The sequence below is a fragment of the Lytechinus pictus genome, chromosome 5 (genome assembly GCF_037042905.1).
Source record: "Lytechinus pictus isolate F3 Inbred chromosome 5, Lp3.0, whole genome shotgun sequence".
Lineage (NCBI taxonomy): Eukaryota > Metazoa > Echinodermata > Echinoidea > Temnopleuroida > Toxopneustidae > Lytechinus > Lytechinus pictus.
Window position 1 is genome coordinate 1,470,768 of NC_087249.1, and position 18,042 is coordinate 1,488,809.

Below are 18,042 nucleotides of genomic sequence, written 5' to 3' on the forward strand. Positions count from 1 at the left end.
AATCGCATACCGAAATACCGTTTTAAATCTGGGCAATTCCATAGGTTGGTGGACATGAGCTCAATGTGTCTTTGTACATATAGCCCATCTGAACCGTAACGTGAGTAACCACTTTATCTGCACCCCTTGTAAAAACCATGTGTTCTTTATTTTTTTAATTATATACAAATTTGTCTCCCTAATATACTTCTTTGAAATGGATATAATCAACTTTCATAAAAGCCTTGCATGAGGACACTTTTCACTTATGTCCACTTTTCATTTTATGCATGTCCAAATCATGTAACATGAGTAACCGACACATTTCAAAGATTTGCCAGGAGCATAATGAAATTTCCCAAGTTTTGTTTTTATACAAAGGATAGTCAGACTGCATACTATGTTGTGATAAAGAGATGTTTAGTTCCTATCAATAATAATGGAATTACAGCTCCAAGTATGAGTCAAGGTGTCTCCAAATGTAACGTGAGTAACCGTGGAATAGCCCATCTAATTTTTATTAAAAAAGAAACGCTAAAAACATTATTCAGCCCTAACTTTACAAGCCCAATTTTAATTATGTACTTGTACATGTACAGTACCACTGAGCTCTTGAAATGATAATACATGAATACTGTAGATGTTTCATTGTCTTTCAAACTAAATTATAGTGTACATATATTTCACCATCCCCCCAAAAAAAAAAAAATAATAATAAATAAATAAATATTAATGAATAAATAAAAAATAAAATACAGTTATAAGAAGTCATCACCTTCTACTGCTGACAGTTCTAAAAAAAATCGTAAAAATATTCTTCATCCTATTTTTAAATCAATGAAATCCAATCCCCTCTGAAATGATTTATTATCAAAAAATACCCTTAAAATCATTTCAGGAAGAGACTATCTAAAGGCCTTCATTCATTTATCCCAATTGCTCAAATCTATATATATACTACCACCAGAGTTCTTAATTTCTGAAAGTTGATTTAACCCCGCCAGGAGCATTAATTAAGATACAGAATAGAAGGAAGACGGATAATCCATAATCATTTCTGAGAAATAAAAATAGAAAAAAAAGGAGGTCGTCTAATCTATGGGCGACCCTATCTTGGCTTGAATCCTAGTCGGATTTCCTCCCTAGGTCACCCAGTAATTTAATGTTTTTATTAACAAGATGGAATTTACAAGAACTCAATATCACTCATCAAGCTTGCCTGGGACAAGCCTGCTAATGAGTGTCACAGCATGGGGCTTCTCAGCCTTTCAGCCCTTCAAAATAGAATTATTAATGCTTTTTATTTAAACCAGTTTATTTTTGGTGTTTTTATGGACCTATATGTAATACCCCTTTCATAAACCCAATAAAACCCAATTATGCGGCTAATAGCAGCATAATTTGGTCGTAAAATCAGAGGAGGACAAGAGTTATCCGCATTATTCTGATGCTGCTATTATCCGCATAATAGCGGCATCAGGACAAGATTTTGAGCTTATGAAAGTATTTCCAAATAATGCGGATAATTGCCATGGTGCGGTCACAAGGTCACCCTTTTCCAACACAACCGCATCGGAGGGGGCGTGTCCAGTTGTCATGACGATTATCCGCCTTTTTCAGGACGGGCGCTCGTAAAAATAATGCGGATAATTTTCGGAGTTTGTGAACGCAATTTTTATTGAATTATCCGCATTACTCTTAGGAGGCTAATTGGAGGATAGGTTTTATTGGGTTTATGAAAGGGGTATAAGTAAGGCCTTTGATACTATAAATTTTTCTATACTTTTTGAGAAAATGGCTAATTATGGTGTAAGAGGGATAGCATTGAAATGGATCATAAGTTATTTTTCTAATAGATATCAGTTTACAGAATATAATGGATGTACTTCTTCACAATTGCTGATGGAATGCGGAATTCCGCAAGGATCAAATTTGGGCCCCCTTTTATTTCTCTTATACATAAATGATATTTGTAACTCTGCCCCTTCCTTAAAGTTTATACAGTTTGCTGATGATACTTCATTGTTTATGAGTAATAATAAAATACATTTATTAGTTAATCAGTTTAATGAACAAATCAAAAAGGTATCATTGTGGCTTAAAGTTAACAAATTATCACTTAATTTAGCAAAAACAAAATGTATTGTTTTCAAAACAATACAGACTAATAGAAAGCAAGTAATATATGAAGTACCCCCATTATATATAGATGAAACTCTTATTGAAAGAGTATCTAACATACAATTCCTAGGTATACTATTAGATGAGAATCTCTCATGGAAGCCTCATATTACAATGATCTCTTAAAAAATCAGCAAAACTACAGGATTACTTTCAAAACTTAAACACTATTTACCATTGAATATATTATTTACTATCTATATTTCACTAATTTTATCTTATTTGTCCTATGGTAATATCGTTTGGGCAAATTCAACCCCTTCAAATTTGAAACCATTGTTTTTACTGCAAAAGCATTGCTTGCGTATTTGTACAAACTCGCATTATTTAGCTCATTCTAAACCTCTATTCAAACAGTTAAACACATTAGATATTTATAAATTGAACACTTATCAAATTGCCATTTTTGTATTCAAGTGTATCAAAGGAACCGTTTTGCCTCCTCTTGCCAATATGTTTGAAACTAATTCTATGATTCACAAATTATAACACTCGAAACAGTAAAAAATTACATATCTGGAATATTGATAAGCAGTACATGTACATGCAAAAAACAGTTAGATATACAGGGCCCACAGTATGGAACTCATTACCAACTTCTATTACGGAGAATGTCTTTTTGAATACTTTCAAAAAAAATCTTAAAGTTTATTTGTTGTCATATTAATTTCATTTCAATTTAAATTTTAGCCTATATTAATTTTGAATTCTACCTGAGAGAGAGATGGGGTAGGGGGGTGGGGACAGGGGGCAGGTGGGGATAGGGGGGCAAGACGTTGAATTCAAATACATGCGCCATCTCATATTATTATTATCATTATTATATTTGTATTTTGTTAACTTTTGGACTCCTGCCATTTACAAGCTTTGTTCCATTTTCCATTTATTTCTATCACTTACAATATTAATTTACTATGCTGATGTATTTGATCTATTTTTTTGTATATACATGTGTATTTCAAATGTACATATTTTGTTGTTTTTTAATGGAAAAGAATAAATGAATTGAATTGAATTGAATTGAAAAAAATGTGTCTATTTATTAACAGCTATTTCAAAGAAACTTAAATTTAAGTAGCACAAAAGAAAATTGTATGCTTTTATCATACATAGAGTGCAATGATTTGATTATTTGATCAATTGATCAATCTATTGCTCAATTGACCGGTTGGACGGTCGATTGATTGATTGATGAATGCATGGATAGATGGAGTGAATGGATGGATGGATGGATGGATGGATGGATGGATGGATGGATGGATGGATGGATGGATGGATGGATGGATGGATGGATGGATGGATGGATGGATGGATGGATGGATGGATGGATGGATGGATGGATGGATGGATGGATGGATGGATGGATGGATGGATGGATGGATGGATGGATGGATGGATGGATGGATGGATGGATGGATGGATGGATGGATGGATATGGATTACAAACTCTTTCAAACTACTATCAGACTATTTCAATCAGTGAGATAATCCCTATTCCTATCAAAGATATCACTGGGGTGGAAATCTCTACATGTATACAATAAAACCAAAGGAAGTGAAATTATCCCAACCATATGACAAGTTACGTTTTCATTTGTAATATTTTTGTTCGTACATGAAGGCCAAAAAGTAGCCTTGTCAGTATCACAGGATGTTGTGTAATGGTTTATAGGAAAATGAATACAGGATGTACAAGTCACTTTAATAACTTTAGATCTGTAATTAAAACATACTGTAACATCTATTCACAAGCTTAATTGGGTATTGTTTAAAAGTTACATTGATAATATTCAAGTGGTGTACTTTTGGAATAATGAACATAAAATGCATTACAATGTTAACAGAATATAGTATTCACAGAAGAGGGTACGGAGAAAGTGAAAAAAAATTATAGTTTAGAACAGAGAGTAGGAGTGTGGAATAGACACAGAGAGGGGGGGGGGTAGAAGAAACAGGACATAGAGTGATGGATAAGATGGAGGAAGATAGGAAGAGGAAGAGGATGTCTTGTCTGAGTGGTTACAACCCTCAAGGTGTTGTAAGACAGGAAGTCTTACTAAGACCCCACCCAATCATCTCCTATCAATATACCAAGCCTAGTGGTTGAAGTGAGGTTTGCATGATGCTTGATTCGCAAGCATTTCATTCAGGTGTTTCCCTTTGACCTATGTCCTATGACAGATCAATGCAGTATATGAACATTTACAGGAAACTGATTGTCAATACAGTCATCAACTCTTCCAATTCAGTAATAAAATAATTTATTATAAAGGTCTGTACATTATACGTACATCTTCAATAGTGCTATGTTGCAACTAAAAAGTTCTTCTTGCATCTGTACTATACAACTACACAAGCTACTATAAGTAACTTTCTATGGGCTATCATCACTACCACAATAAAGAGAGGTGAATTTGCCTCTCATACAGTCTCATTGGACCATGGGAATATCATTCCTTGATCCAAAATTCTACTTAAAGGTTCCCCAGGACTGTTGAATGGTTTTTAACATGCAACCATCTTCATTAAGAAGATAATTTGCATGCAGCTGCAGTCAGCAGCCAGTCACACAGCAAGTGCACAGTGCACATATGCTGCGCTGCTTTCGGCTACATGTACATCGGCATTGGCCCAAGCATCTACCAATGTTACTTCACACGGCAGAAGGAGGCGGAGCAGAATTGTCAGAGTTTGGGCATTAGTTGGTGTCAATACATACATGTATAGGCAGCTGACACCGTCCACAGCGAGTACATGTGTATGTCCAACAGCGCCCTCTCAAAAACAGGGACTGTGCACCTTTAAAAGAGATATCAAATGCTGTGCTTAGTTGTAACTTTTGAAAAAGCATTTTATAAGAATTACTATTATTATCAAGGTCAACTTTTCACTACAAACCTAATAACTTGTATTTCTGTCAATCTGCAAGTCGTATAAAGACCTTACTCCAAATTTCCATGGAATCACAATTACGAGGACATGAATCATGAATAATAATCATGATCTATTAAGCAAGCTAGAGGCCATAGTAGGGGCCAGAGATACTTCCTACATGGTCAAAAAGCAGGAGACAAACTGTGATGAGCTGCCTGTACATTATAAGGAAGAGGCCAGATTAAACAACAATTGCATTTCAATCTAGGGGGTGATAGTCTCTTTTAAAAATTCACCCAACTCCCAATCCCCCATAAAGCACCTTATAATAATATCAATGATATTCCTTTATTTTTTGGCAAACTCACAGGAAAGAGTTTCCTTTCAACAAAAGATTTAAAAGGCCTTGTTACTTGCAATGCATGGATATTCATAACCAAAAGCTGGACTCAAAAACATGAATCATGATTCACAATACAAACATAAATCATGGCAACTGCAGCATCAGGGTTAACCCTCTCTGTCTCACAAAAAAAAATTACCGGTAGGCCTACAGTGAATTAGAGATGAATTCCAGCATTATTGGTGTTGTGGTCGATAAAATGAAACCCAACCTACAGTAGTGCACAAAATAATATGCAGATGCTTTAATAGCAACATGATCTTTTCAAAACACACATTTGTTAAGAGGGAATAATTTACTTGATATGAAACCCAATACCAAGTACATTCTGCTTTATATTGCAAGCAGCTTCTCAATGCTGGTTATCCATGGTTTATCATTGAATGTTGATAACTTGGTCAAACATTAGTCAGAGGCCCTCGCTTGGTGGATTAAGAAGAGGAAGCAGGAGATTCACAGAAGTGTGAACACAATCATCTCTTGGTGATTAGTTTAGGATTTACAAGTTCCTAATCTTGATGCTCTCAAATTGGTTTTGGTTTTCATTCTCCAATCTAGAAAGAAATTAACTTTTTTCTTGTTAATAGACCTTTATGATATAGGTACTTTCTCTACGATACAAAGCCTAAAAATAGGAATGCCAATTCTTAGTTCAACTCTTATTAATGGAGAGCTTTCCAATGTCAATAAACAAAGTTTTGATAATACAAAGAACTGTACATGTACATGTATGAAAATATGTCCACTTAGCTGTTGAATTTTAAAGCTTTGACTTTTATAGGTGGTTTAAAACTGCCTCGATCGCAAGAATCCCTTTAAAATGATAACTTTTTCAGGCGAAAACATGTTAATTATTCCCGAATTCACACCACCCTGAAACATACACTTCAGGATAAGTTCCTGAAGATACCAGCATGCGCAGTATGGTCTGATACGAAAGCAAGGCACGAGATTCAAAATCGCTAGCTCGGCAGCCACCCACGGCACCCGCACCCAACTTCATGCTGGGCTAAAAGTTCTCGTAATTTGCTTTCACACTGCGAAAATACCTGCGACCTTGGAAAAATCCCAGTGAAAGTTCTTGTAATTTTGACATTTTGACAAGTACCTACTAAATAGCAGATGTTTTCTTTTGGGGAGATAACACGTAGTTAACTTTCACACTGCCAAAATACCTGGAAATGACAAACTCAAGGTGATCTGTAGGTGATCTGAAACAACCTATCAGCTCCCCCATGCCATTAATTCATTAAAATGCAATTTTCTCAGCAAATTCATTCCAACACATCTTTACATGTATACACTTTTCTACTCAGAGAAAATTATTTGCAGTCATCATGGACCATCAAATAATTTGAATAAATTAGAATTAGAAGGCTGACATATACATGTATGGGACAGCTGCTTGCATACATAAATAAGTTCAAATTTTAGAAATAAAAATTCCCTGAACCCAAAAAATAAAAACCATACAGGTTATGAATGAGTTTACATGCATTGATGTAGGACCTATTAAAACTACATTTATTTCCAGCTGGAAAGACAATTTTGAGAAAGGAGAAGTCGTTAGACTGATAATGAAAGAGAGGTCATAATCGGCTAATGAATGATTTCACCCAGGTGGAACCTATGATTCAGCAAGAGAATGAAGACACAGTTTTGAATCAAGTTAACTTGGTGAGGAAAATATCATAGAGACTTGGTACATGGAAACTGGAATAGAAAATGAACACACTCATATAAAGTCATCTAGGGTCTTATGTATGTATTGATCAAATCTGCTTTTAATGGTCAACACCTACAAAGACTAGGGCTCTGTGTAAAATATATAGTGTTTATTGCAACTCTGCCATGTATAAACTTGCACAAATTTTTTATACTGATAGGGTTTTTTAGCATTTTTACCATGGTTCATGTAGTTTGACCATTGGATGACAAGGTTTACCACAATCATTTAACTATTATACAATGGATCCCAGATATGGGTGGTACTCTGTACATACAGTACACTTGTCACTGTATCAGCTTGATGAGCATTGGCACTACATTAATCGATGGAGTGGAGAGAAGAAAAAAATTGACTAAAAATAAGAAACTGAGCTATAGGAGGGTGACATCTGGTTTAGAGGGGTGTAGGCCCCAGAGTTCTGGGTGATGATGATACAGGAAGGAGATATGGGTCAAAATTGACATGGTGCAGACTTTCAATTAGCTCGGCACTCATGCAAGGTGAATACTATGGCTAATTTAAAGGCAAATATATCATACATCATTGACAAATGCATACCAGGCAAAGAAATGAAAATGTGTTGCTCTAACAACCCCCCCCCCCCTCTAATATGATCCTTGATATTATTTTCCAAGCATACCAAACATCTCATTCTGGATATTAAAGTATAAACAACTGGACAAGGATTTTCATTTTTCAACAAAATACTGCACATGCCGGACTCACTGTACAGACCGCCCCTAGCCCCAGTTTGCTATAAAAGCTAAGCTGCATTAATAGTGATTTCCAACCCAAAGTGGTTTTCAGATTCAGTCTCTGTACAAGCTAATGACTAAAGTGAACAGATGACGCCAATGGGATTATCGGTGTGTAGGTACTTCAAGGATCAGTGTTGTATAGGGTGATTGACCTTCGATAGCTTTAGTGTACATCCTATAATGACTTATCTGCTTTAAAACCTCAAAATGAAGGGGGAACATTGATACAGACTTTGCAGATTAATAGACTGTATGATATAGATCACTGCAGGACAACGATTTACTGATCAACTTATTTCTTACAAACACTGGCAAGTCAAAAAAAAGGTTAATCACTAGTAATAGGGGGAATTTTCCGGTCCAAACAAAGAATTACAAGAAATGAAAAACTATGGAGGTATAGTGCCCCCCTTTGACCATTGGATTTGTGCTTGACCTAAAGCTATCTAGTATGCAATGACACTTTATTCATTAGTAAGCATTCAAGAGCACTAATAGCAGATACTAGTATTAAATTACCAATGGATGTCGAATTCACATTAAGCTTTTTATTTCTATTACAATTGACTCCCTGTATATTTCAGTCACTTCCAAGTACTTTCTGAAAGCATTCATGAATTCCCTCTCTGAATTACAACAAAGTCTCATTTAGTATCTTGGAAAGGATGAATGTTTTACTAATTACAGTAGCAACAAGTACCTGTACAACCTCTGAAAAAGGTAAATGTAAGACAAGAAATAAAATATATTCACTGCAAAGAACAAGATCCAGGAACATAATACTGGATAGTACCAATGTTGGTACATGTATGTAAACTTACTTCATCTGCAATATCAATAGAAGCTCCACATTGTAGTAGCAAGATGGTACTTTCTATGTGACCATTCCCAGCTGAAAGATAAAAGATTGTTAACTAAGACTGGTGGTGAGGGCAAAACTTTGTTTCGAAAATCATCTCACGTACATGTATATTGATGAATGCGCATTACATATTCCAAGGTGTGTGAACAAGCTCGGGACAATGTGATATTAATAAAGGTCAAGTCCACCCCAGGAAAATGCTGACTTGAATAAATAGAGAAAAATCAAACCAGCATAGTGCTGAAAATTTCATCAAAATCGGATGTAAAATAAGAAAGTTGTGACATTTTAAAGTTACGCTTACCAGGTATTTTTCACAAAACAGTGATATGCATAACTACAATGTAGGTGACTCAGTCGATGATGTCCATCACTCACTATTTGTTTTGTTTTTTATTGTTTGAATTATACAATATTTCATTTTTTATAGATTTGACAATAAGGACCAACTTGACTGAACCATTTAGTATTAAACAATGCTAATTCCACATGTTCAGGGAGGAATTAATCGTTGTATCACTTGACACTGAGGAGAAAATTAGAATATTTCATATTTCATATAATGAAATACAAAAGAAATAGTGAGTGGATGATGTCATAGTCTCCTCATTTGCATACCAGCCAGGATGTGAATATAACTGTTTCGTGAAATTAAGTAAAACTTTAAAATGTCATAACTTTCTTATTTTACTTCTGATTTTGATGAAATTTTCAGTGTTATGCTTATTGGATTTTTCTCTTTATATTCAAATCAAATTTTTGTTGGGGTGGACTTGTCCTTTAAGGAAGATATCATAATGAGTTCATTATCACATTCAAGAGTATTAAAAAAGTTAATTCTATGCTAACATCAATATGTACTCCTTGCACAAAATGTAGCTAAGCTAGGTTTCTCTGAAAAATGTGAGGGTAAAGATCAGCGTTTGATTGTACAATTTATACTCTGTTGGGGTATTCCCATGGAAAAAATTGATGGAACAATATTATTGGTGACCTCAAAATTTAAACATTTAGGGAACAGCTCAGAAAAAGCTTTTTTTTTTTAGTGTTAAGACATTAGAGACAGCTTTTCATTTTTATTTTTTGTTGGCCTAAGTTAGAAAGAATTCTCCACAGCAATGAGACTGTTTCCAGAAAATATAGGGTTGTGAATTACCACCATTTCCCTATCAAATAAAAATAATTTTGAGCTATCCTCAATATTTTAATTTTTTTTTATTTTGAAATAAAAGGTTTTAACCCTCAATCTCCCGGGGTATTTTGATTCTTGTCATTCCCGGGGGGGGGGGGGGGGGCCATAATGGCCCCCCTTAAGATCTCAGCCATTGATTGCGCGATCACAACGAAAATTTGCATGATGGTAGAGAATGACGTAATCTACGCAGTTGCATTGGTAAATTTCACTGAATTCATATATTTTCATTTTATATGAATTAATTATGCTAATTTATTCATGAAATCATACTTTTTCATCTGATTCACTAAATAAAGCTCCTAGAATGCTATTTTTTGGTGAAAATATTCTTTATAGCATTCCTAACAATTGTGAATGAAAAAAATTCTGGTACCAAGACCAATTTCTTATGTATTTTATTGTTTTTTTTATTTCTTATGTATTTCTTTGTTTTTTTACTTTGTTTTTTTTTTTTTTTTTCTATGGAAATCGTTCCAGACTTAATTCTGATCATAAACAAGGCAAAATTAATTAAGTTTAATTTGTAAAAGTAGAAATAATGATACATTTATGAAGTCTGGCCAAATACACAATTTGCATTGGATTTGTACATGAAATCACGTTTATGAGCAATTTTGGGTCTGACATGCACTTACATAATGTTGCGTAATGTCGTAACCGCGTACCCGGGCGTCACAAATTTGGTCTCAAAATTTGCGCGAGACTTGAAAGTAAAAAGTCAGTGAGCGGCGAGGTTAAACAATTTTGCGCAGCAGATATATCGCGAAAATTGTCGAGGGGGGGCCATTATGCCCCCCCCCCCCCCCCGGGAGAATTAGGGTTAATGGCCCATCATCACCATACCATCAACATGTACATGTAAGTCTACAGTAGATGAATAATACAATTAAGGAACTTCAAAAAAAATGTTGATGAATAACCCTTTACAAGGAATATATTGCAATTTAATTTTTTTTTTTTTTTTAATTTCCTTCTTAAATGTGCATTTTGTAATATTTGTGGGGCCAGGCTCGATTAGCACTTGTGCTATTTTCTGGTCCCATTTACCATTGTATTTTTATGTGTAACTGTTATGCAATTTGTTTCATCACCTGTGAACATGTGAATATTGTTGGTAAATAAATAAATCAAATCAAATCAAATTATTGAAATCTGTAAATGATATCCACCATATATGTACATGTATGGGAGTATGCGTTTGAGATATTCAACATGTACATGTAGTTCACCCAGACAGGATATCTAGGCTTAGGTTGAGATCAATGAGTTAAATGACCCCCAACTACATGAAACATATGAACATCATATAAACCTGCATATACATCCATGGTAACGGCTGATCTGGCTTCAATTAATTAATTGACCCCCCCCCCCCCTTTCTCCACTACACTATCACACATTGAACAGCCTACATAAATAAAAATTTATGAACACAGTATGTACTGTAGCAGTTACAATATGGAGAATTCAGCTCTTAGTATGTTTCATTTATCCCAAATAAATGTATAGCTCAATGAAATGCAGTAATTCATGGACTGAAGGAATAAAGCCTATCAGGTTTATATCAACGGTAGAACTTTATAAACCAGTCATAAGTTATACACACCCTTGATGATCAGCCATTATTGTGAGCTAATCACCCCTCTCAATCATTTGACTTCTTATCAGCTATTAAAAGCTTGGAAATTTATTAACAAGCATCTTATTGCAAAATCTGCAATTTGTCAAAATCTTAAAAGGGTAAATCCAAAATTCCCTCCCAATTGTGTCAACCTGTATACTTCATGTACATGTACTTTGTATTTGGTCCCTGTACAAATGTCATAGGAATTACAGAATTCATCCTGATACAGTATAAATGTCATAAATGCCATTTACCACGGGGCTCTCCTAAAGATGATTCATAGGGTTATGCAATGAGTTGAAGGGCCTTGTGTCTCTGTCAATGCATATTAAATCAAACTTATGCAAGGCACGAGCCCAGGGTTATGGCTGATATAGGATTTGCATAAAACACATCACTCTGTATCAAAAGGTATTTCAACATTTTGTTCAATACAAAGCTCAACAATGCAGTACTTCATGTTTTTAGATTTAAAAAATGTATTGAGCAATTTATAGACTCTTGGCCATGCTTACCTGAGAAATGTAGAGCTGTCTTTCCATTGAAATCCTGTGCATTGATGGGTACCCCAGCCTTTATCAGCCTGTGCATGGAGTTTAAATGACCTCCTTTGGAAGCACAGTGTAATGCAGTGCAACCTAATGAAGGATACAAAAATGAGATGAATAGATTGTTTTCTTATACATTGTGGGTTTAAACTTAAATACAAAACACCATGTAATGCTAGGAATACTAAAATCAGATTTATTGCAGCAAGACTCATAGTCAGAGTAAAGTTTAAACTGGTGATGTCATTTCGATTTGGAATTGAATTTGCTTTCTTTTATTCCTACATGTACAGGGAGGTTTAAAATAGACTGGAATTTTTGTTGTTGTATTCAGATACAAAATGTACCACTATTCAGATCATGTCAAGATTTTATAGGTTTGAATGTTAATATAAAATACTATTACAGTTTCTTTGAAAATTAGATTGTGTAGTTTGTACAAGGCTTTATAAGTTCTTAAATAGTCTCCTCAGATTGATTTAATCATTGATTTCCTCTTGATAAGAGGTAACATATTCTAGCTCTTCAACACTATCCCCATGGACAACCATTCAATTGATGTACAAATCATGTACTGGGTGGATCAAATTAGATTGGAGATCACTTGATGATTAATGACACCATCACATGTTTTTCATGAAGTTGAGATTTTAAAGTACACTGTACACTGTAGAACTACATGTAGCAAAGACACCGTCTGTTTTGTATATATACATGGGCAGTTTAAACCATTAATACAGCAAAAATACTGAAATTATGTAAAGGAGTTTATGAACATAAGAATACTTGTATGAAAAATATTGCAAGAGTAAGCCCCCCCCCCCCCCCCCCCCCCCCCCCCCCCCGCCGATTAACAAATCAGGGGAGGCTGATAAGAAAGGGTTTGCTTGGCAGGAAAAGGAGAGTTTAATCACAAGAAGAAGAATCTATTGAGCCGATATGATAGCTTTCATCTAAATACAAGCACTGCATAACCATAGATATTTAATTGTTACAAATTTTACTTTGAAGTGTCTGAATGTTTCATCTTGGTTTTTTTTCAACTCCAAGACCACATTCAAAGCAAACAGAGAATGTGATATTTGAGAGAAAAAAAAATTGTCATGGGCCTTCTCTTTTAAAGATCTCTGTACCTTTTGCAAACTAATATGGCTCTCACAAATTGCAGTGAAACTGATTTCAGACCACTATGACCAATTCTAGCCTTGCCATCAATCATCAGCTTCCTCTTAATAATGAATCCTTTTCTCATACGCCCCCTAATAACCCTTTCCCATTAATGGAACTTCAAAAAATCACCCTTGGACCAATGGAAACAGTTATAATTCAACAAATTAGGAATCTGCATCTTAAAGAACCAATTTCTGGTGGCTTAATTTTATTTCTTCTACTCAAACAATAAATCTTTTCAAACTTTATTACATGCTCGGATAGGATGCTGATAGTGATACCTTTGTGTTTTAGATCTAATCATTCTAGATTATTCATTAGATATACCTGTATAACACAGATTAATTCAACAACTGTACATAATCACATGTACATAATTTCAAATTAAAATTAAAAACCTTTCTATTCCAATAGTATGTACAGCATCTGGGAAGCTCTTGCAGCGCAATAGAATATATAAATAGTTTTTGCACTATATACATGTAAATGCATATTATCATTATTACAACATGGTTTAATGATTTAAGTTAATATTTCTTTTTGTAAAATAGACATTGTCTTTTCAATTAGGGGTGTGTGTTGTTATCTTCCAGTGTTCTTATCTTTCATTTCAAACAGCCTTTGGCTTGAAAATGTGAAAATTGCCCTAATATCAAAAGCTAGATGCATATTAAACTCAACCCATTTTGAGTCAAATACTCCTACTGCTCAAAACATGCCTTTAAGATCTGGCCTAGAACTGGATGATAAGTTGTGAGCAATTAATTTATTTCCTCTTTGCTTTGCAGTACATACCTTGGCCGTCAGATGCCCTTGGATTAGCCCCAAGCTGAAGCAAGACTTCCAAGCAGGGATACTGTCCCTTCTGAGCTGCCACATGTAACCTGTTGAAAGCAAACAATTATAATAGCATCTAAAATGCACAAGAATCACTGTTTACAATTATTATTTTAATCGATTAATTTTAGCTCCTGTAAAATGAAAACTTGGTTGCAAATGAAGTTAAATAATCTCACTCAAAATGTACGCATTATACAGTACATGTACGTATTGCAAATCTCCTGTTTGTAAAATGCTGCGGGTTGGAGTCTTGTACAATCAAAAGGAAGTATTATGTATGAAGATGAAATGATCTACTTACGGTGTTCTTCCCTCTCCATCTAGTTTAGTTGGTGATGTTCCTTTCTTGGCTAGAGTTATTTGAAGCTTCTCTATATCACCAACCTCAATTGCATGCATAACCTTATCATCATTCTTGGTCCATTCAAACTATATATTAAAAAGAGACAAAACATTCAAATTGAAATTTGAATTCTATCACCTGTACTTACTGTCACATCACACCCTCTCCCAGATTAACTGTTGAAAAGATCATGCAGGATTTTCTCTTAAGGTTCATGGTTTAAAAGTTTGGTTTTTAAAACATAGTGAGACCATACGTGCACATATAGATGAAAAGAGTTTCTTTGAAAAGAAGTTACTGAGATTAGTTTGATTCTTGACTGAATGCACTTTACATTCATCCTCACCTGGTCTGAAATATTTCACCCTGAAATCTCTGTACTGATATTAGTCTACATGTACATGTACAATGAATATTGTCTACATGTAATGACAATATACATAAATTTATACGGAATGGTAGGCCTACTGCTTAAATTCTTAAAACCTCAAATAATGTCTCGGTTAACAGGGCCTGACCTTTCCTTTTTTCTTAGGGAGCCAGCCGGGCTCCTCAAGCACTTTTTTAGGGAGCCCGCATGGGTTTTAAGGAGCCCAAGTTTGTCCCTTTTTTTTGCATAATACTGGTCATTACCTATTAAAATATTAAAGCACACCATCACGATACGTTTTTTGTTTAATAATCATCAGCACCAGTTGTATTTATTCAGGGTAAATCAGATTTTGACACCCCAACACACTTAGACACCGGTCACAAACACATATTTTTTAAGTCAATGACATTTTTTTTTCATTTTTAATGCCCCCCCTCAAAAAAGAAATTAAATTAAAAAAAGGAAATAAATTAAATACATAAACAAAATTGATTTTTTTTTTCATGCTGAATCATGGATGTGGGTTGGTGTGTGTTTGTGTGGGTGTGACTGTGCGGTGGACTTGGATATACATGTATATGTTAAAGAAATTAATTCATCATCTAATTTCTACTCCAAATATTGTGTTTATATCAGTACAAAAAACCACACAGGCTATATAAGTATGTCACATGTAGGCACATGTTACATGTACATGCATGTACCCTAACTTTTCCTGCAGTTCTTTGAGTTTGAAAACGCAGATCTCCACGAAAATTGCATTTTTCTATGGGGGAGTCTAAATTCGGTGAAAAAGTATTTATCAATAACTTAAATATATATCACAATGAAGAAACCATCCAACTTTATTGGTAGTTTAAAAAAACAAACCTGAAATGTAAACTCTATCTGAAACAGAAAATCACCATCATTGAGGCCTTTACTGACCGAATTGTCCCCCAGAGCTCAGGCAGAGAGAGAGAGCTCCGACTAGCACAAGTGTCAGTGCGTGCGTGAGTAAAATCCGGCGGCCTCCTAAAATCAGATGTTGCCATGTTTGATGATTTACTGTCTGATATTTACCCCCTCCCTTGAAAAAATGAAACAAATGATTTTTCAGGAATAATTCACTACCGAGGTAAGTTATTTTGGATGTTAATAGGCGCCCTTTTGACAAGCAGAGCCGAAGTCTACATGACACAGAATCGTGATATCCCCAAGGGAAATGTGTGCATTGGAAATTACACACGGCGTAAATGATAATGGACCCCTGTACATGCAACTGTTTCTCGCACCGGTGTAGCCCGATTCTTTTTTCCATAGGTACCATGTGTGTGGAAAAACGTGGTACAGAAAAAAAGACGCAGCTAAGCAATTTGAAACTCGCTATTTTCAAGGTTTTTTATGATTTTGAAAACATGATTTAGACTTATAAAGCGTGGATTAGTGTGCTGGTAAGAAATTGCTTTTTTGGTGGCTGGTACTAGAAAATCTTAGGGAGCCCACCGGGCTTTTTCAATTACTTTCTAAGGAGCCCGCAGAGGTTTTAGGGAGCATTTTGCCACCGGGCTCCCGCTAAAATCGAGCCCTGGGTTAAATAACAAAGGTAACATACAGTAGATTTATGAGACTCATTTTTTTTATCCTCTTGATCTTAATCGCATATTTATAAAGAAGAGATTTGTTTAGGGTCTCAGGGCAGCAATTCACATCATCCCCATGATGGTAAATGTATCTATAGAGCATACCACAGAAACCTTGATTTTGATGGCACATGTATGCAGTCTCTATAGTTTCAATTGTTTACATTCATGAAATAAAAAAACCATCCATAATGACATCATGAAGTCCTATATGTATTTCAGGAATCCTCACAGTCCTTGATAATAGAGTGATAAGCTACTCAATGAATCAGAAAGACACTGTGTTAAGAACACAATATTGATTTGTATTGATTGCAAAGTGAGTCGTTGATCTACATCAATAATCTAATTCATTGAAGGAGAGTGCCTCTCGCCTATTCTACTAATAAACACTCATTAATGAAGTGTGATTGAGCCACTGGGAGAATAAACAGTATTCATAAGAACCACAAATTCAAGCTCTAGAAAGTACATGTACATTGAAAGCAATCATAAAAATGTAAAGCATCAAGATGAATTGCAACTCTACCAATAACAAATACTTTGAGCATTGATTAGCCATTGAAACAAATTCTGAACCACAAATTTATCAATACAAATTGCATAGGTTTGGCAATTAGCTTCCACTTGGCTCAGCTAATGGACTGTATTTAAGACTTTTGAAAGATGCACAATGCACATATCGGAAAGGTGGGGGATGCAATTCACTCAAAGGCCTATTACATGTATGTCTACTCTAACTGCATTCCTATGTACAGGGATACTCCGGGCCGAAAATAAACAGATAAAGAAAAAGCGGGCAAACAAAACACTAAAAATCTGATCAAAATCGGACAAGGAATAAGAAAGTTATGGCATTTTAAAGATTTGCATTATTCCGGTGAAACAGTTCTTCATGAGTATTCAGGTGTGAATATTCAATGAGCAAGTTGATGATGCCATATATCCCCACTTGTTCTTTATTATCTGAAATTAGGTTAATTCCAACTTTTTCTACCAAGAACTGAAATAATTAGATTGACAATTGCTGCAACTTGTTTCCTTATATAGAAGACACATTATTCACACATGTATGGAAATATTAAACATTTTATATGATTTCATGTAATAACGTAAGAATAAGGAAAGTGAAGATGTGACATCATCAGCTCACCTAATGAATATTCATGAATGATGTGCATACATGGTTATTTTCACAAAATATTGCTAAACTTTAAAATTTGATAACTTTTGTTATTTTTTATCCAATTTTGATGAAATTTTCAGCATTTTGCTCTATGATATTTAATACTCTATTTACGAAAATAGATATATTTTTAATCTGGAGTACCCCTTTAATCTCTCCTTGGGATCTCTATGGTCTTTCTCTCTCTCTTTGACTGTACATGTACATACAGTACATGTAGGTCATGAAGTAATCAGGCTAACGTACAGCTACAAGAGGTTCATATGTTTATAATGTACATATATGAGGAATTCTGTAAAGTAAAATGTAAAACACAACTGAAAAATTCATAAATTTGGATGCAAATATCCAACAT

General features: G+C 34.7%; 1 protein-coding gene across 1 annotated transcript in view; it reads right to left on the reverse strand.

Annotated features, from left to right (window-relative positions):
• LOC129262602 (ankycorbin-like) overlaps positions 1 to 18,042 on the reverse strand; it is a 47,476-nt gene that overhangs the window by 23,905 nt on the left and 5,529 nt on the right. The window contains exons 3-6 of the mRNA XM_054900741.2: positions 14,465 to 14,592; positions 14,119 to 14,207; positions 12,121 to 12,243; positions 8,746 to 8,816 (exon numbers count right to left, since the gene is read on the reverse strand). Coding sequence (XP_054756716.2) covers positions 8,746 to 8,816; positions 12,121 to 12,243; positions 14,119 to 14,207; positions 14,465 to 14,592 — 411 coding nt within the window. The remainder of the gene's footprint in view (positions 1 to 8,745; positions 8,817 to 12,120; positions 12,244 to 14,118; positions 14,208 to 14,464; positions 14,593 to 18,042) is intronic.